This window comes from Necator americanus, chromosome III (genome assembly GCF_031761385.1).
Source record: "Necator americanus strain Aroian chromosome III, whole genome shotgun sequence".
In the NCBI taxonomy this organism is placed as follows: domain Eukaryota; kingdom Metazoa; phylum Nematoda; class Chromadorea; order Rhabditida; family Ancylostomatidae; genus Necator; species Necator americanus.
The window spans coordinates 6,685,022-6,706,303 of record NC_087373.1 but is presented as its reverse complement, the minus strand read 5'-3'; the positions used below and the strand labels follow the sequence as shown (position 1 = coordinate 6,706,303).

Here is a 21,282-nt window from a genome sequence, read left to right as displayed (position 1 = left end):
TGATGTAAGGTGAACAGGTAAGTAACTGAGTAGTGTCCAAAGAATTCACAAACAAGTTCAGCGCCATCTTATATTTCTCACCAGGCTGTACAGCGCCGGATTTCCATCGCACTAGTTCTTATTCAACGAGTCCTCCAACATAGAAAAAGAGAAGACTTGGCGTAGGCCTGTTTAGTAGCAGTGTAGACCTCTTTAAAGTATTCTGCGGAGCCCACGGGGTTGCCCCTCACAGCTTGGGCGCTGCGCATGTACAGTCGGGCCAGTTGACCTGAGGTGTGCGGCTGCGTAATAGGCCATGCCGGAAGCAACACGGTGGAGGTAGCGGTTGGGATTGAAGTGAGACAATCGCTAGTTTCAGTCAGACTGCAGCGAAGAGTGGTGCTAGCGAGGGTTTCCTATTGATTTCAACCGCCTGTCATCGTCTTGAAGAAGGCCTTCGACTCAGTTGAAACAGAAGCGGAGGCCTTGGACAACTACCGACGTTTCGCCATTCTTCAGGAATGTCCTCATCGACGTGAGGAGAGGGGTCCAACACGATGACACAATTCCACCTAAAATATTTACGGCCACTCTCGAGAACGCAATGCGAAAGCTGGAGTGGGACGACATGGGAGTGAAAATTGATGGTCGTCGGCTACACCATTTGCGACTTGTTGATGACATCGTTCTGATAACACCTAGCATCAGTCAAGCGGAACGAATGCTGACCGAATTCGACGAAACATGTGGATGCATCGATCTTCAGCTGAATCTGGAAAAGACGATGTTCATGCGTAACGGATGAGTCTTGGATGCCCCATTCACGCTCAACGGAACGAACATATCCAAATGCACGAGCTACGTTTGTAGTCGACTCAAAACGACATGGAGCACGATGCATTTGCGTACCCGCTCGAAACGACGCGGTTAAGGCAGCACTTGGAACCAAGGTGGGACCGTCGCAAACTGCAGCGATGGGTGGTGCCGGCAAGGGTTCCAGTACGCTCCTAACCGCTACGTTCCACCGCACCGCCTCGAGAGAAGCCGCGTGCGCAACTGCATACGGGCTTCATGTCGTTTCGACCTTACTATACCATAATTATGCAGAGATGGGGAAACAACTGTTAAAAACAAAAAAAATTAGTGCCACATTGTAAACAGCCGCGATGATTCACTATGAGTTCGCTAGGTACAAACTTGTACGAGAAAGAAGTGCTTGCACAGTGCTTCATGTCGTTTTCACCCTACTATCTCTGGGTAGGAAAATGAACGTGAAGAAAGACCTGACTGGGCAGACAAGAAACGAGCGACTTGGGAAGTTTGTAAGAGCATCGAGGATGTGCGAAGACCGGAAACTCCTGGTTCCGTGCTCACCTCTTCAACACCAGAAATTCTTGCTTCGACCTATGCTTCAGAAACCTGAGCACTTCCCATGCAGGAGGAAAATGCGGTGAGCGTTATTGAACGCTCAATCGAAAGAGTGATGCAAGGAGTATCCCCGCTTCATGCAAGCGAAGAACGGGATTTGAAGTTCTCTCTTACACCAGTGATCGAAGAATAAAGACGCCGCCGCGTTTTTCAAGAAAAGTAAATTTAGGTAGGGCGGAGGCTTGATGCGCTTCAACTACAACCGCTGGACCAGAGCCGTGAGCGACTGGGTTTCACGCGATATTAAGCACACTACAGGAAGCCCGCCGATCCGATGGTTAGGCTTCTTTACAAAATCCCCAAAAGAAACTTTGATGCTCTTCGTGTTCCGCGTGGAAGGGGGAACCAATTGGCGACTTTGGTGCGCGATCGGGACAAATAGAAGGATTGGTGGCGCCCACTCGACTAGTTCGAAGATCGGCGAGAGTCACGGTGATCATGGTGATGGTGCAATATGACGTTGCGTTTGAAGCGCCACGGTTCTCAGCATACGGTCCCATACTAGGGTTAAAACAGTATGAAGTTCGATGGTTGCGTAGGCGACTGCGCTTAAAACAGTGCGGTGGAGCGCAGCGGTTAGCATTTACGCTACCACCGCTTACTGCTGCAGTTCGCAAGATTTTTTTTGAAGTTTTGTTCTAATAATAGCACTTGAATGGAACTATAGTCGGGTCAAAACGACACGAAGCACGATGCGTATTCACGATACGATTCGTGACTGCACTGAGCTTACAGCTTGGGTTCACAGTTCACAACTGAACTGCGCCAAACTGCGCTGGCTGCGCCGTTGTGATCTCTGCTGGGACGTAAAGTACAGTGGTGTTCAGCTCGTAGCTTGAGTAAGGTGAGGGTCCCACGGCGCAAACGTCAGCTGTACATTTGTGACAAGCAAGATACGGTGGAATGTTCGTTTATTTCGGGATGTGTTGTTGTTGCCCTTAATGTCACTTTAACGGCTTCATCACGGCTAAGCCGAAGTGATTTTCAAATCATCGCTGCAGTCCACGTGAAGCTAATGATGGTTCCACTTCCATCCAGCTGCTTGTCTCATCCGCTTGCACAACTGGCCTGAGCTTCACGTCGCCCTGATCCGACTATGTGATTTATTTCCTATCCGATTCTGTTCTTGTGTAATGTAATAATCTATGGATAAGGGGGCAAAAGGCGCCCTTCCCCCCTCCTCCCCTCCAACTATCTTTTGCCCCCTTATCCATAAATTATTTTACGAAAAAGTTGAAAGACTACGAAGAACAAGAAAAGATCTGACAAGACAAGGACTTGCCGCGTTCTGTGAAGATGGCCGGCAGCAGACTCAGCTGGAGACGCCTTACGCCACTTCGACAGAACACGTTAACACGTTTTATGACGCTGTATATGGAGATAGTTGGGTCAAAACAACATGAAGCACGGACGGTTGCGTAAGCGGCTGCGCTTGAAGCGACGCGTAGGAGCGTAGCGGTTAGGATCAGGTGGGGACCCTTACTAGCACCGCCCATCGCTGCAGTTCGCGGTGGTCCCGCGTCGATTCTAACCGGTATCTCCAACCTATCGCTTTGAGCGCAGCCGCTTACACGACCCCACCGAGGTTCATGCCGTTTCAATCCTACAATATTGTATTTTGAACTCAGAACATCTAAAAAAGAATGAATGTCTTCGTTCTTTCAGGCACAGCTACAATTACGGGAAGCCAGCCGATCCTTCCATTATCACCATCATCATATTGATGACAGTATATGTCAGCCAACTAACTATTGACAACATAAATTACATCAACTTCCTCAAAGAATCCAGATTTTGAAAGTTTGAGCCTTTTGAAAATAGAAAACGGTGAAGATAAACACAGAGAAACGAAAGAACGTGCTCTAACGTCGGTATTTGACCCAAGAACAACTGAGAATGGATACTGCGGCGGAATCCAGTCAATGATGGTCATAACATGTACCCAACCTGTTTAACATGTTAGAGACAGGTTTACCGCTTGGATTACACGAGAAATGACAGGAATAAACAATAATCGATAGAGCGAGCAGTCGACATTGGGTCAGGAACTTGCAATGGGGCGTCGGAGCGTCACCAACGCTCGTTATCGATTCTTCGCGCATGCAGATTGGGACACATTTGCCGACACGGTGGTGAAATTTACGGTCAACTGTTCGCTTTTGTTATATGTTCTTCTGTTCCAACTCGGCAGAGTTGTGTATTTGAAATATTTTATTCAAGTCAGTCTATTACGTTGGTGAACATTAAGAATAAGAATTTGGAAAAAAAAACCAGTGTAGATCTTCCACAGTGCAAATTGACAAGTAAATACTGAGAGATACAATTTGAAGTTAACAAAAAAAAACTTTGCAAAAGATCAAAGGAATGTATGATGGAGAGGATCAAAAATACGGCAGATAGGAAAAACATTGAGATAAGGCAGAAGTAAGGACAAGCATACATCAACGTTACCGAGGCACGCGGGAGAAAAGTGATAATATGCCGGAACGGTAGTAAGTATAGATAATGATGCAAAAGTGAAGTGAAAAGTATAGCACATGACTTTTGGTTGAACGTTTTAACGCTACTAATAGTTTGTGAAGAATGATGACACTTCCGGATATGTCATGAAAAAACTAACAATACTTGCACGACACATATTTATGATTCTTTTCCCTCGTGAACAACACGAAGTGGCGAACCACTATTATCCCATGAGCATCGACCAATTGACAAACCGCTTCCCACTGACAGTCTAGCCAATGATGGGCGCCCTAATTCCCCGCTCAATTGGCTGGATGACATTGCCGACGGTGGTGACGATGTCGATTCGTCCAAGGTGGAGACAAGGCAATGTTGCATAAGTTCAGCAGTGACGAAACGATCACCAACTAGATCAATGAGTTCTTCGCACAGTTGACGGTATTCGTTATTGACCTTCTTGGCCTGAAAGTAGAAGAGGAATTAGCACCAAAAACAAATACAAAAGATAGGTCTCAAGAAAAAATCATATTTTCACTACAGTATTTAACGGTCAAAAGCGTCAGATATATGATTTGACACGAGATATACCACACACGAAGATAATATCAAATAAAACTTTTCATATAGGATGGTAGTAATTTATGGATTGCTAATGAAACACACATATTTCAGAAATTTCCTTTAGATACATCGTTTTCACAGTACTGTATGAGAAATTCCGTGATTTTTGGGTCAAAACACCAAATCGTCGGAATGAAGTGAAGTGTTTCAAATATCTTTATATTGAAGTCATTTATAGGTAATTTATCTTCCTAACATTAAACAACTTCATTTTCGTGTATTACGAATAAAATTGAGATTTCCCAAAAAAATTATGATATTTTTGCTCAATCAATTGGTTTAAAAGTGAAAAATGCATGTCAATTTTCACTCTTCCACTAAAACTTACAAAACTGCTGGGACCCTCTTTGTAGAAACGCCTCGCCACCGCACGATCTACAGATGTATCCGCGTAGGGAGGAGGTGGTGGGCGGCTCACGTGATTGTACCGATGCGAAAGCGGCAATTCTGAAAATATGTGCTTTGCTTGGAAGTCTTGCATAAACAAAGCATATCAATGTTTCTCGAAAATATCAGGTAATTTGGGTCAGCGAACATTTTTGAGACTCAGGAATTGAAAACAAACTAGATAAATGAATAAATAAAAGACAAGAAATAAATAGATAATAAATGAAAGAGTAGATCCTTCCAACGCCTAAAAATCTTTGTTGCACATTTATTTATTTCGCTGGCAGGATTTGAGTTCTGCAAATAAAACAAGAAAAGTTATTTAAATGACGCTAATTGGAATCCCGACAGGAAATAAAGTTTCAAAAAAAGAGAAAAAAACATAGCAGCTACAAAATACAGACCATCAAGCTGTTCCAATGTGTATTCTATTGCTTTCTCAGCAAACTGTTCCTTGGTCTTCGGAATTGGGAGCAGTTTAGAACTTAGTTGTCTTCTCTCTTCAGACCTCTCAGGCCACAGTTTCGAGGCGATTTCAATCAAATTTGCCCAGATCATGAACCTTAACTTTTGCAGCGTTTTCTGACTTTTGAATAAAGACATCTACTCCTCTTATATGAAGGAACTCACGTCCTGTTCTCAACTAAAAATCGTTCATCCTCTTCTTCAGGTACGATGTCATCTGCAGTCTTCGGTGGAGAGACAAACTCATCCAGAAGTGGGCGGACGAAGCCTTGGCTAATTTTTTTGATCCATACATCATTCAGGAGTTGGACGCACTGAAGACGCCTTCATTAAAGAGAGAAAAAAGTAGACGAGAAGAAGAAAAGGAACTGAAGGTATATTTCATTGTTTGACCTATTGAAGCATCTACGAACCCGTTTATTCGGAAAAATGTACCCGTACTTAAAAAGCGTTTTTCGAGACCGGAAAAAATTGCACCTTTTTTCGTATCCAGTCTTTTGCATAAACTCGTTCTCTGAGCTCTTCCATTCGCTTCTGTTTGATCTCTTCAGCTGACGGTGGAGAGACTTGTGGTGGTGGCGGTTTTCTAGGAGTATCCGCAACTGAAAAGTGGAGAAAATCGAAAAATTTCAAATAACTCAACGAGTCATTCTTAGAACAGGTTGCCACATACGAGAACTTTTGCTAACTAATCAAAACTGTATTTGTTCCGATCCTAGCTCTGTTCTTAGTTATCATTCTTGAGAAAAATGTATGTCCAGTCATCTACTTTTTCGTCATGAGACTCGTATAGAATGGTTTCTACGCCTACCGTGAAATCTATAAAGGTACCAACACGACAGCTAAGATCTGGTGTATTTCCATTTCAAATGCGACTCTTTGAAAAAGACTGCCCTCATGTCTAGGTTGCCTCGTTTCTCTAATTTCAATCAAGTTGATACTAAGCGCTGTCTGGAGATTCTGTGTCATCAAAAAGTGTCAGGATACAACTTTCGCGCTGATTTCGTATCTGCAATGCCTTAGAATTCAGCTATCTACAAGGAATGACAGAACTTATGTAGGGTAACTTGACTCAAAGATTCGACATATTTTATTGTAGATGAACGGTTGGGTAGAAAACTGAGCGAACTGCAGCGAATTTTTTTTGTTGGTGACCATAACAGTGTGATCTCTTTCAGAAAGCAATTTATCAACAACGCGATTTCTCTCATAAAAATTTGTTGAAAAAAGACTTACCATGTGGAAGAAGTGTTTCAACATTTGACTCCACTGTTGAAAGTACTGGGTGTAATTGTGAAGATGGCTGTAGACAAATAATATAACGTAATAGTATGATACAAATAAATATATAAATTGCGAAGAAAAGTTCAACACTTCCTGAGATATTATATTGTGTGGATTACTTTTGTTCTCTCTTGTTGCTATTTTAGCATGTTTTACAACCATTTTCTTAGTTTCAGGCATGAGAAGAAAGCACACGTTTCATCAGCCTACGTTTAAAAAGATCTGATTGAATTTTCAAAGACTCTGTCTCCCGAGATCGTTTAAAGTCGTCAATGTGCTGCTGGACTGCGTGATAGAAGAAGACATTTAAGAAATCGTTTTTTTTTTTTGAGAAGGACAGATGAGAAGGATTTCATTTTCCGAGTTGCGCTTGTGAAGGCGTTCTTGCATTGAACAGAAGAGTATTGTTGAAATGTGCTATTCCTATATCATTTTTGAAAGATTGAAGTGAAAAGAGGATGGATCGAGAAGGAAAAGTCACTGGAACGATATTATATATATATATATATATATATATATATATATATAATAAGTAATCCTTACTATATATTCGTATTATATGGCGTATTAACTATGAAGAAAGTGTTAATTGAATACTAAACCAATGTGTTTATGCAAAAAGCAGCGCATATGCTACCACATATCTTTTTTTTGCACTGATACCTTAACGAACGAACCTTTTCTATCGATAGCAGATCTTCATATGTATCATCCAGTTGTGCTAAATCTTGAGAAAGCGGTTGAGCAGTCGATGTCGTCGAACGTCGTTCAATCCGTGCTGAACCATGATCTCACGGGTAAAGCTTAATAAATGTAGTAAGAAGTTGAAACCTACCTGACAACTTCTCTACTTCCTTATCGAGCTCACTGAGCACATCATCGCATAGAGCAGTTGTCACTTGTGCTTCACTTATTAACGGTTTTGACTAGAAGATATACAAATAAACTGTTTCAATAAATAAAGTAACCTCAACTAGCTGTTAATATTTGTCAAAATTTCAAATTTAAATTAAATTTTCGAACAAGAGGAGACGAAACAGTCCTACGCTCCTTATAAGGTAACTACAGCTGCCTATTCACCTTGACGAGCTATGCAAGAGAATGTTAATTGATTTTGTTAATTAACATCTTTGCAAATCTCTTTTTTTCAAACTTTTGAAGGAGGTCGAACCAAAATACAACCCATCCGACAAAACCAAACTCTCTAAAACTAAACAAACCAACGCTATGTCTACTTTCTTCTTACTTAATTTACCGGAAGACAAAGTAATCATCCTAAATTGTAGTAAGTTCAGCAGTATCCAGTGACAAGTCAAGAAAATGAACAATTCCTATGTCAAATCAAATCAGAAGTCTTTCAGATGAGGCGCAATTTTTCATCGAACCGAAGGAATAAGTTCCTTGAAGGTCATTTCAGTCTTTTAGCATGAGAGTCCCAGAAGCTTCAAATGAAAAGCTGATGTTCTAGGTTTCTGCATCGAAATTTTAGCCCTTATTTGAAAAATAGTTCTGTAATTTGATCGTCACATGTAGAAGTTGAGTCGCGTGACTTATCCTTGCCATTTAAGTGTTATTTGACAGAAATGCATAATAGTCGTTTTACTGACATACTTATACTACCGTACCGCAGGTCGTGCAAAGAGATCGAATATATTAAAGCATATCTCAATTACATTTAATATAGGCCTGATTAGAACAGGTCTTCTTGTGAGTGGATTGATACAAACTCAGCCAAAATTCTACCCTGTCTATGAAAATTGGAAAATAGGAAGAAGAGAAGTCTATATTTCTTCCCTAGTGACTTAGGCGATACGCTCCAGACTACTTAAGGAGATATTTGAAAAGAAAATGTAAAATCATTTCCATAAATTTTCAAAATTCATCCACTCACAACACTCGTATCCAGTCCTTGATCTAAAATCATTTGCGTGCGAGGTGAAACCGCCGTAGGCATCTTTGTGTTGAAACGCCTGACATGTGGCATGTACAGGTATTTGATAAATTCCATAAGTTACCTGATTAAAACTAACTCTCTGGCTGAACGTGGTGATTTTGGAGTTGATAAAACAATGGAATCTTCGAATAATGATTCATTCAAATTATATGAACGTGGTAGTGACCGACGAGGAGAATTCCCAATCGATTGCATAATAGATGTGGACAAGCTATCAACTAGTTCACTTCTATTAAGACCCTGAATAAATTCATAGTTGAGAAATTATGACGCAAGTATCGGTCCAGCTGTCAACAAAATTTATTTGGAGCGTACCAAGCTGGCCCGACCGTCTGTCGTGCGATCCAGGAACGAGAGTTCATAAGGATCCTTTTCTCTTTTGCATTCAGATTTGTCTTCCACGCCAGACGAAACTACTGCGGATTCTTCTTCAGCTGTTGTTTGTTTCGTTCTGCAGAAGTGAATCTTCTTGCTACAGTAGCGAAAAAAGGAAGATAAAAGGAACCATTGGGGTAAAAAGCGGCCTATTCACATTCATTTCCATTGTAATCGAAAAAAATATTTGGTATGCAGCGCAGCGACCAGTATGTGATTGAGGACGAAGAAAGTTCTAGGTGAACAGACACATAGATCATATACCTTTTAGGAAGAGCTTTTTTTTTTGCTTGGCTGCCAGAATCTCAAAAATTTCGTTAGCAAAGTTATGATCAAAAAATCATTTAAAAAGTACTATAAAGGAAAAAGTAAACAAAACAAAGCAGAAATTTATTGCTTTGCAACTTGCGCATCAACCGTCATAAAAATGTAGGTGGGAGAATAAAAAAGTAACCTACAGTAACAAGGTACCGTACTGCATTTCAAACATGCTATAGAAAAGCTCTGAAGCGCGAAGTCTAGGACATTAAACTTAAATACACGAGTAACTCACTTCTCGCTGTCCACCTGAATATCCTCAGGAATTGAATCGGAAAGAACATCTCCACCTTCTGTAACTGCTGATATCGAAGCAACCTCAGCTCGTGTTGTCCCATTGTCGGAATTTGTAAACTCTGCGGGACCTTCCACAGGACCTTCTGTTTTAAAGACATTAGTATCATCTTTAGATTCTTCGGTCTTAATAATTGATTCTTCATGTTCTCCTGTACTAATAACTGGCTCCACTATAGTCCCTGTTTCATGATTGTCTTGTTTCTCTTCCGGTTCTACCGACGATAACGGCTCGTCATCTGACAGCCAGTTGGAGTCGTCAATTGGCGCAGTTATATTTTCTGCGAATTCTGCAACAATTACGACATGTTCAGATTTCAGAATTAAACATATTCTATATAATACCTTTTTGCAAATTCAACTCTTCAGCAGACAATGGGCTATCCTGCCCTACCATAGGTTCTTCCCTCGTTTTCTGAATAGGTGATGAGGTTGGGCCGGTGTTTTCCCATTGTGTGCTTTCGAAATCGGTGCTTTTCTGAAGTGATTACAAGAATGGTCAAGAAGAAAAAATAAAAGTTTAAGGTATAACTGGTAATCTTACAATCAACAGAAAAATTATATTCTCATCATTTTTGGAAGCAAATATTCCGCTACGAAAAAAAAAAAAGAATTAGGCGTTTCGTCCCTTTGCTCTTTGTTTTGTAACGTTTGACATCTTATACATTTGATAATCATCTACAAACCACGCACTATACCGTATACTACGTGTGACTAAGGGCAGCTTATCACGTAACCGACGATATTAGAGTTTCTCTGAACAAATACAGAAATCGGAATGTAGATTACGAGTAGGAGGTGGTCCTGCTCAATTCCCCTTGACCGTCCTGAAAACAGCGTGGGAACAGCGCTTCTTCCTACGAAATACGTTAGCACGTACTCTTGCACACATTCCCGTCCACACAGCTGTCCATTCGTTGACTTCACTCGAATAGACTGCTGGAGAAACCACTAATTTTCCACCGCTCGCACGGAAGTGCAGCGCGCGCATGAATGCGTCGCGTTCTAACATAACTAGGAAGGAACATCGTTTCCCATTCCGTTTTTCAGGACGGTTAGGAGGAATTGAGCGCGATCAAGCTCGTACTCGTAATCTACACTTCGAACTCTATATTCGCCCACAGAGACCCCAACATGTCAGCTTCGTGATGCGCTGCCTCTAAGAGAGGCAAAATGGAAGGGAACGCTTATTTAATGCTTTGAGTATGAATATTTATAACGACTGGGATACATTTGTTCGATAGAGATCAATGCCTTAAGCGCCAGAGAAGCACCGCCTATAAGTAACCAGAAATAGTAGCTAAATCATTTCCAAATAATTTAGCAACTGCAAGCAAAAGTTCTTAACATCAACTCACATAGAAATCTTCTTCTAAGAGCTTTCCGTATTCTTTTTCTTTTTCGAGTTCCTCGACAGATATGCCTGCGGCGAGGTTTTCGTCTTCAACTTCCTTGGGAGAGATAACCCTTGTAACCTGTTCCTGTGTTGCTTCCGCAAAAGTAGATGCAATTACGGGTTCTGACGCAGATGTGATCTTTTCTCTCGACAACTTTTCCTCCTCATTCTCTTCACTTTCCTGGATGCTGACATCTTCTTCGGAGGTTTCAGAAATCAACTTCGAACGAGAAATATCTTTTACCATACGAACTAATGGAGATCTCGCAGTTAACTCTAAAGTTTCTATCGTAACAGGACCAACTCTTTCATCGGAGCGTGCAGCATTTTTGTCGGGAAGACGCACTTCGGCCCCACTCTCAGTCTTCTGGGAGTTTGTCATTGATACCTCCACTCTGGCGCTTTCATGCGGACTTCCTGTAATGTCTCCGGCTTCGTTCTGGATCTTCTTGGATCTTTCCTCTTTAGTATGACCAATTCCATCCACATGAATTCCTTGCATTTGAGGTGAAGCGTGATCGCCACAAGAGAACGTGGACGGCTTCAATTCTCCCACTGACAGATTGTGTTCTGAACTCTTGCTGACGACATGACGGACCTCAATTGCATGCTCGTGGTGATGTTCGGAAGCCTCCTAGGAATGTATATTTATTACCGAACAAATCATTTGGATTAGCGAAAAAGGTCTCATCGGGAAAAAGAGAATAGAGAAGGTCAAACCTGGCTCAGTTCAGTTACGTTTAGACTCTTGCCAAAGAAACAGCAGAATTAAAATTCAAAACCACGTAACCACAGAGACCAATAAAACCTACCTCAACAATTTTCACCAACATTTGATCCACCTCATCGTGTGAACTTTTGTCACTAACAATGGTGACCACTTGTCGTGACAACATGGTAAGTGTCTCGGCTGTATCCAAAGTACGACGAGATGGATGGACATCCGTTTGCACTAAACAGGGATTTTTCATGTTCATTAAGGGTAAGACACAATAATGACACGATATAGAAGAAGTAATACCTTTTTCGACATCGCTGAGTAGCTTGTCCTCTAGATCCGACTGGTATAGAGTCGCTTCCGAGCTGACAGAGTCTGGTCTACTATCCTGCAGAAAGAATTTAAAGGCCATGCACCAGGATTATGGATAGTAGAACGTATAGAACAGCTCCGTACCTCCTCTTCATCAAAATGAGACAATGAATCTTCATAAATAGTGGACTGTGAGTAAGCCCGACTAATACCTACATCAGTTTGATCCTAAACGAAACGCCCAACACTCGACAGAACAATATTCTACAATATTACTAAATCCCGTAATATTATTAATGATCTCACTTGACCGGCGTAATTCTTCGGGTCTCCTGCAACAGGCAACGGCAAAGCATTATTTGCCTCTTTAAGCGGGACAACTTCTTCTGAAGATAACTTGCTTAAGTCAAGTGGTTCAACTCCTGCTCGACGAGGTGTTGTCGTTCTTGGTGGTTCTGAAGAAATTCTTTGATGTCAAGAAAAAAATCCTCTCTGTAGATGAACTATCCCATACCGTGACTTTCTTCTGAAGAAATTTCGTCCAATTTATTAAGTAAAGTTGTCCTTTCAGCAATAACACGATCATACTGAACTATCTGTGCAGCTATCGACACCTTCGTCCTAAAAATAACTAGTAATAAGTCTCAAGATGTGCAAAACTCCCCTGAGCAACTCTAATCATATGATCATGTTGTGAACCCCTCGTTCTCTTTAGAAATTATTATAATTACGATCTCGTTGTTTTAAACCAAACCCCAAAAATGCCAAACGTGAACTCCTCTTTAAATCCACGGGAATATGTCAGAAATAACTGCCGATCTGCTTGTAGATGACGAAATTTGTAAAAAAAAAAAACAAAAGGACAGGATGACCTCGAGGTGAGAACTAACAAAAACTGAACTGTGGCAAAATATCGACTCTCATTTTCCCTGATGGATTTAATGAGGTCCAACAAGTGATTTTACAAATATTACATTACCTTTGTTCAATGTCTCTTGACCTTTCTTCGAAACTTCTATTGAGCATTTCAGCCTCTTCTCGACGGGCATCCAGACTGCGACGTAGTGATCTTGCACTTAGATTAAATATGTCGCATTCCACTGAAAACAGAAAAGAAAGTCTTTCGGCTCATTCTACACAATTTGCCGCAAAATGGTTACATCTAAAGAAAATTACAGACAAACTCACCGCTCTCGTTCAACCCCTTAGTATCAATTCGTACTGGTGATATCTCTTTCTCACTGATCGATGGCGGGTTTAGACTCGGTGTCTGCGTGCCACTAGTTGTTCTGTAGAAATCCGTCAAATATGTCACAAGACTCGAATTCTATTTTATTCAACGAAAAAATCAGACAGTGAAGACCCTGGGACATTCCGAAAGCTATTGGTAACTAAATAAAAATTCATAATTAACTTACCACAATTATTTCATCACTTTTAAATTCAAACATAGCTGCATTTAGTTTTTGTTCATAAGGGAGCCACCGGGTGCACTTATGCGTAATGCAGATTATGTCTATGAAAACTTAGAGCACTCCCACCAAAATCAACAAATTATTAGAACATTGCATTGTAACGTTCCAAGAGACTATAATATTAAACTGTTTTTACTGAGGTCCCCTTCTCAATGTCAAACAAAACCTCAGAAAGAACAACTCCTAACGAAACTATGAACTAAGTGATTCAAGAGCAAAAAGAATGAATTTTGAGTCTTTGATCCCCTACTTGACTAGTTAACAGGAGAAAAAAAGATGAAGCATGGATTACGAGAGGAGCACATGAACTAACTCTCAGTGATTACAGAAAAAGAAAAAATAAAGAAAATGAAGAAAAAAGAAAATAAAGTAATTAGTATACTGTAAAAGTCTGAGGAAATTATCAATTATGTTGGAACCAATGCTCAAAAGGTGCTCTAAAAAAGTAGGGATAAAAGCGCACCAATACCACTACAATGAAGTTCTCACCCTGTACTTGATGAAGATTGTGCAATGAGTTGTTTAATTGTATTAGCGCAATCCTCGCTCTCATCATAAACTTTCTTCTTATGTTGCTTCACCAACAGCAGAAACTCGCCCTGAACTTATGTTATGCAGATATCTTGAAAATTTCAAGCGCTTCTGGATATAATCCAGAAATTATATTACCTGTGTGATCTTTTTATTCAACCAAGATTTCGCTCGCATCGCGGCTTCACTATAGTCGAGGTCGGCAGCTTTCGATAACTCATCAATTTTTCTCAACTGCACGGGAGTTGTTGTGCATCTAAGATATTAATTTAGATTCGATAACGGAATTGATGAAAAACTCACTTTCTTTTAAGTTTGTACACAGCTTGTTTGAAATAACGCAGGACATTGCACATTTCAATGTACTCCTCTACTTTCTTCTTTCGTTCTCGACGCTCCTCTGAAACGATGCATAAATCCAATAACAAAAAACGACACGAAATAAAGTAAGGTGCAAAAAGTATCCAGTTACAGACCCTCATTTAAAACAAACACTTTTTTCTCAAGTGGAATCGCAACATTTGAATACTGATGGTGGATGCTCGATTTTGTTTGCATCACCGATCCGTTCATTATACTGTAAGAAGGCAATTCAATTGTTGTGAAAAAATAAAATTCGGAAAGAAATGAAGAAGAAATATCATTTATACAACATGATCCATCAGTGATCATGTCGCATTTCATGATATCTCACTATGGTCACAGATCACTCATAATCGATAGATCACTACTGAAAAATCGCTAATTCCTAACGGAAATGAAGATTTACATTTGAAAAAATACAAAAAAGAGACATAGAATCAGATAATGTTATTTTGAATTACAGAGTTGGAATGATTCTCTGAATAGAAACCTATGAAAAATTTGTCGCAGTATTTCCTAAGCTCAGAATCAAACTAATTTTCACATCGTCACTTGAAGAACTGTCGACAGACGCTAATGCTAGAAAAACGAAAATAGACTAGAAACTTCTGCTTTCGCACCAGCTAACCAAATGAATATGACTTTCGACCTTCTTCGCTTCTTCTGAAGAACACTGTCACATTTGTACAGCACACATGTTTTAGCCTTCGCTTAGATAATCGATCCCACAACACGGACCCTAGCCACAGAAATGTCATGCGCTCTACATTAAATCAATAAGATCACGTGACATTTCCTGTATTCAAAGATGCCCACACGCTTCTTGCTTTTCTTATTTGCTTAGCTCATTCCTATTTCTGCATTATTTCTCCAAGTCTCAAAATTTAGAGAATTGGCTGTTTTATCATTTTAGACGAATCTTTACATTACAGATCAACAACATAGTCATTTCATGTTGCATATGTCATTGGCGCAAATTCAAAGAGCTATTAACATCTGGGAATTGCAGCAGATGAGAACAAATGGGCGAAAAAGGATTCCCAAAACTTTAAACGCAGCTTTGCAGTTTTTAGTAAATGTAGAATCTTCTGGACAATCTTCAGTTAACAAAGTTTTAACACAAACATACTACTTCCTTCTACTTTGCTTGTTTTCTACATCCAAACCTCAGTTTATATTTCAGACAACAGAACAATAAGCTTTATCCTTTAAAAATTATCTACCTTTCATCTCTGGATTGATCATAGGTCATAAGCGACTCTTCACGCAGAGAGATTGAATCCAAAATCCTGTCAATGTCATCGTCATTATTTACCTAGAAATTGCACTTTTTGTGAAGAAAAAAATAAACAGAAAGATAAATAGATAACCACACAAATCCACACCTGAGCATGGTACGCTGACCTTCGACGCACATCGTTAGCAAGATCATGAGTTGCTTTCAGATGACTTTGAATATGTCTGGTTTTTTCGGCGTACGCCAATTCAGCTGCCATGCTAAACAAAATTACCACCATATTAGCGCCTACTTTACCGAGTAAAGTTACTACATATCGTTTTACCTGGCACCTAATGCCTTCGGCAAAGAAATATCGGAACGTGGAGGCTCATTGTTCGGTTTTTTCTAAAACAAGGATTTATTCAAGTTCAAAAAGGTAAGGTAACTTTCAAACGCATTCGGTAACCTCTCGAACTGGCGATACGGCATACGCTCCATGAAGATCTGATTCTTTATCATGAGTAACTAGGAAGGTTCGAGATAATCTCGTGCTCTCCGTACTCTCAGACGTTTTTAATGGTAATGAACAACGGGGCGAACTTTCAACTGCAAGGAAGCTTATAGATTATGTCTTGCGTAGTAGCTGATTATGATCGTACCATTCTCCTTATACCGTAACTTCTCTAGCTGTCCAGAGTCAATTGTTTGTCGCTCGTCACCGAATGCAGGCAAGTTAGAACTCCTGTTTAATGGCGGAAGGCCTAACTTTATGGGACGGCTGGAATTAACATGATCAGCTAATTTTTTTTAGATCACGAACACGGACAAACACTGCATTGAACAAGAAGACTCCGTCACAATTCCAAATTTTGACAAATTTCGAGGATGAAGACGTCAGTAGAGTGTCCCAGTGCTTACAAGGAGACGATTTCATTGGCATACCTTAGCACTTCACTTGCTTCCTGTAGAGCCATGTCCAATTTGCTGGATGCTCTTTCATACTCTGCCAACTGGTTCTCTATTCTTTCTTTTATCAAAGGATCGCGCTCGAACAACGGGACTGATGGTTCCCGATTCGCTTGAAATTAACAGTGCTGTTGTTATTGCGCTTCCTTTGCCATGAAAAGAACGACTACTTACTGTTTATCAGCGAAAATTGCGGTTTCTGTTGTGTGAACGTTAAATCTAGACTTGGCTGTGAATGAGAAGCAACATTGCTGAAATACAGTCCTGTGATACTAAGTAAACAGTGAAATAAGGAAAAGCGGTGATACAATTTCACCTATTTACTCATCTGCTTTTTCACACCTTTTTCTAAGCTTTCGAAGAGGAAATTCCATTAAAAAAGATTTTTCTGCAGTAAAATCCTTTTGCGAAACCAAGTAATTCAAAATTTCAAGTTATTTAACCGGTATAACTCGGAAGCAATGCTCTATTGATAGAAGAAAAAACACGAAAAAAATGGCTCATAGTCACTTGGGAAAAAATTATGAAGAGAACTGCAATATAAAAGAAGAGTTCACCTCTCTTGTCTTTCTCTTGGCCTGATATGTGTCATTGGTGTGAAAAACGCTTCATTAGGGCTATTGTCAGCGCAGGGTGTTATGAAGTTTGTTGGCTCTGGAAACAATTTCTTTGAGAAAAAGGCTTCCAAATAGAAAAAATTGCCGTTTTCCTAGGAAACCGAGGTGTACGTATAAAATACAAGAACAGTAGGGACGGTGCAACAAGAACGGTTTTGATAGCACAGCAAAGTACAAGTACAATATTAGAGATTATAGATTATTAGTTCACTTTGGAGGAAAGAAAACCACAATTATAACAACTTGAAAAAAAGATCCTAAAGTGCAAAAATAAGGACAAACTTGTATAGAACAGTGATTGAATAAACGAACTCACCAAGCTTCCTATTCACAGGTGTTACTCGACCGCTCCTTTCAATGGACGGAATCGCGTAACCATACTTATCCGTCTCAACAACACTGCTAACACCGCTCAACGGTCCATCTAACCTCGAATGACCTTTAGGAGAAGGTGTCTGAATAAAAAAAAACATATATTAAAGAAAAATAGAGTAAGATAAAGAGGAAAGTCTACAGAAAAAACTGACCCTTTCAGACGTGATTTTTCTGGTAAGATAGTCATCTGTACGACGATTTTCCTTCTCTATCTTTATGATATTTTTTCTGGACGGATGCGTCTCTTTTTTGGATCTCTCTTCGGGCTTTTCTGGTGACTAGGAATGTTTCTACTTAATAAAAAAACTGTGACTGGTAATCCAGTAGTATCTTACCTTGGTGAAATATTCCACAAACCACGGCCCGCGAGATCGTCGTTTCGGCGTCGTTTCGTCGGGTAGCTCATGTATCCCATCTTTGGACATCATCCCTGCCATAAACTTCGAGGGGCTGTGCACTAAAAAGGTGCTGCAGGTGTATTTTTGAAAGTGAGCTGCCCAGAAATTAGTTATCATCAATGACATTCTAATCTTTTGCAACTATCCACAACTAATTGGAACCACCATTTGGAACAAAATAGTACTTACTGCTGTTCCATTTCTGTAGCCTTTCAACAAGTCTTTGAGCAGAAGCATCTGTATCGATTGACTGCGGATAACTGGTCGTACGGGTGCGATTTGTCTGTGATCGTTCTTTCAGAGGTATTTTTGAGGGCTTGAAAGTACAGGAATCTGAACTATCGAATTGTAATTAGAATGAAAAAAACGAAAAGAAATACGCTAAGATAAAAATATCAAAATAAAGATAAAATAAAATCTAGATAAAAGCTAAGATAAAATATAAAATAGAAAATATTTATTGAAAACACAAACCATAACAACAACGTGTACGTATATATTAAAACATTGATTAGAAGGAATATGACAAAATAGGAAAATACATATGAATATTGATTTTTTTGCCTAACTGGAGTGCAGACGCCATTGAAAGAAGTCGCACAAAAATATCGATCCACGAGAACAATATATGAAATGAAAAAACAACCCACCTGAAGCTGACATCGAAGAGGAAGGCTTCGATATCGAGCGAGGTTGCTGTGTGTATTTGTTTGGACTGCAACTTATTATCTTTAGGACAAGCACTGCTTAGTGTTGATATGAGTCAACGAGTAAATACAATGAAACTGAAGCAAATGATAGATAAAAACTATACCTTCGTCTATGGAACTGAACTTCCGAGGAGTACAGCACCGACTTTGGTTCGCTGCTTTTCTCCCAAGGATGTGAATTCCGATGAGGAGACCGGGATCGATCTGTATCAATGCAATAATCCTCCGTGATTGTTAGAAAACATTTTTTGGGAAAGTGAGCTGTATTGACCTTACAAATAGTGTATTATATCAAGTTGATAATAATAATATTGTAAACATTTCAATCCCAAGATAACCACAAAATAGAACTCAAAAGTAATTACTGTCACACCAATATTAGAGAACCAAGTGAGAGATTATAACGAGGAAAGTTTAAAAACCTAAACTATATTTACTGACAACAGATTATAGTGGATCAACCAGAAGTGAAGTGAATCTTTCAATTATTTACCAAACAGATTAGAAACCTGTAAGGAAAAAAGCACGAAAAGGCTTCCCAAAACAAAATCTGATTGTTAAACATAGAAATTTAATGCTGAGCTTCCGAATTTATCTTCTATCCTTTAAAGTTGAAATTACACGTCAAAAGAAGAAGACGGTTTATCTAGTGGAACATCATAAATCATCAAAAGGAATCGAATCATCATCTAGCGGTGGAAGAGACTTAAACGTAACTAATATGTTTGAAAAAGAAAGAAGAAAATGAAAATACTCCCCTTCAGTTGAATAAAGAATTACATCTATATCTATCAGTACACGCAACATTTCTATAACGAACCTGGACGAGAATGATCCTGATGTGTGGCGAAGGAACGCTGAAATAGTAGAGGTTCCGTGATAATTGCAAAAGAAAATAAGAGATTAAAAAGACTAAAATCAAGAGATTAAAAAGATTAAAATCGAGAGATTAGAAAGATTAAAACCAAGAAATTAAAAAGACAAAACATTTTTCCAAAGTGCAAGAAATTTACGAAACTACGATTTTTATAAAGATGATGCCAAATACCAAATGCCAAGCCAAAAACCTACTCTTTTATCCATCTCTTCAGCCCGATTAGTAAGTTTTTAAGAACTGAAAAAATAACACTAATATCCAGAAGAACGAAAATCGTTGAAAAGAAAAAGAAATCCAATCGCTCGTGAAAGAGGAAGGACATCACTATTAAATCATAGAATAAATGAAGGACAATAGAAGTTCGAACAAAAGGAAAGAACTGCAAAAGGCAGACATGAATGCGCACAAACATGCGCATCCTGGATGGTGGAACAAAAAACCTGTTTAAACACGTTGCTAAGGGCAGTTACTGGTAAACTATTGACTCAAGTAATGCAAATATTCGACGTTCGCGCTAAACCCTCCAAGACGGTGTAATCACGGAGACGCATAAAATTACGACCAAAATCGTCCAGAAAGATTCGGGTTCGTGTTCCTACGTAAACTGCTGATTTTATGTGTTTATGGTAACAGATTGAACAAATTCTCATTCTTTCTGGCACGGAAGTTAATGCTACTACAACTAATTGTGTAGAGGTTTGTGAGAAGAGGGAAACCATAGAAGTAGTGGCAGTAGTAAACAGCACTGATCTTTGTTTCTATGGCAGTATAGTCGTAATTAATTTACGGTGATGATGTTTGTCAAAGAAAACGGCAGTAATTTGATCTCTACAATCACTCAAGTGAAAGGATACAAATGAGCGTCCAGGATTTGCGTACCTCAGCTGAAGAGGACCTCTTATTAGCTAAATCGTTAAAGAAATGAATGTTTCGAATCAATAAACACACAAAGAATGAGGAGGATAAAGGATAAAGTCACTGGCGTATCAATCCACTTGGGATGCGCCAATCCCCTCTACTGCAATTCGTAATCGTTGAGGTTTTGGAACGCGTTTTGGCCTATACAATGACTTGCGGGGGCCAGCCGGTGACCAGGTCAGTGTTTTTATCCTCCCCGACAAGTCTGGTGCTAATTTCTCGGTCCCCCGGAGGGATGAAAGGATTGGTTTGCACTAGTGCGGTTCCGAACCCTCGACCGTGTAGCTACAACGTACCTCTAACCAACTGCGCCACACCCGCCTGGGCAGTGTACTGAGAGCGATTCGAGATTTGGCAATGAGAGGAAGACTTAGATTGTATAAGCATAGCATCAACGACCTCGAACAATTCTCAGGGCTTTGATAAACACGAAGTTGTCGAAACATCACAAGAAAATAGCAAAAAGGATAAAGTGACGATTGTAACGCAGTGATAGAAGTTTCCGCTATGACTGCACAGTCGATGGTTCGAAACCACCGTATAGCTTACCATGATGACGAATTTGTACCACACGAGCGGACGATGTAGCGCAGTCGGTAGGACGTTCCGCTGTGGCCAATAGGTCGATGGGTCGAAATCGTCCTAGCGCCAATCAAGTCGTTCATACCGCCGGGGTCCATAAAATGGTAGCGGGCTTGTCTGAGAGCATCACTATATGTCATTTTACAAGATAGACACGCGTTCGTAAACATCAAAGGATTCTGAATCGTAACGTGAACGTGGTTGCGCATCTCAAACGAATTGACTAACGCCAAACACTTCATCAGCGCTAAATACCT

General features: G+C 39.9%; 2 protein-coding genes across 3 annotated transcripts; one reads left to right on the top strand and one right to left on the bottom strand.

Annotated features, from left to right (window-relative positions):
- Nucleotides 1–583: 583 nt before the first annotated feature.
- On the top strand, nt 584–784 carry RB195_008786 (uncharacterized protein; the record flags this gene model as incomplete). Its single annotated transcript, XM_064195456.1, has 1 exon — nt 584–784. The coding sequence occupies one exon, from the start codon at nt 584–586 to the stop codon at nt 782–784; it is 201 nt and encodes a 66-aa protein (XP_064046601.1).
- A 3,263-nt stretch (nt 785–4,047) lies between these two features.
- On the bottom strand, nt 4,048–19,731 carry RB195_008785 (uncharacterized protein; the record flags this gene model as incomplete). Of its 2 annotated transcripts, XM_064195455.1 has the most annotated exons (42): nt 4,048–4,332; nt 4,820–4,938; nt 5,283–5,440; nt 5,509–5,657; nt 5,821–5,945; nt 6,580–6,646; nt 7,305–7,405; nt 7,463–7,553; nt 8,519–8,597; nt 8,658–8,821; nt 8,897–9,032; nt 9,510–9,858; nt 9,914–10,046; nt 10,927–11,145; nt 11,209–11,598; nt 11,777–11,916; nt 11,986–12,070; nt 12,139–12,222; nt 12,301–12,449; nt 12,509–12,615; nt 12,974–13,094; nt 13,183–13,283; nt 13,959–14,068; nt 14,139–14,256; nt 14,304–14,400; nt 14,477–14,577; nt 15,587–15,678; nt 15,749–15,860; nt 15,926–15,987; nt 16,049–16,188; nt 16,242–16,360; nt 16,525–16,660; nt 16,723–16,799; nt 17,106–17,202; nt 17,482–17,620; nt 17,693–17,818; nt 17,876–17,997; nt 18,128–18,271; nt 18,589–18,653; nt 18,753–18,852; nt 19,469–19,505; nt 19,720–19,731. In XM_064195455.1, 42 exons carry the CDS (start codon nt 19,729–19,731, stop codon nt 4,048–4,050), a joined length of 5,358 nt encoding a protein of 1,785 aa, XP_064046600.1. The 2 variants fall into 2 exon arrangements, with proteins under 2 accessions (XP_064046600.1, XP_064046599.1); XM_064195454.1 differs by having other exon boundaries at nt 10,927–11,598.
- Nucleotides 19,732–21,282: the final 1,551 nt, after the last annotated feature.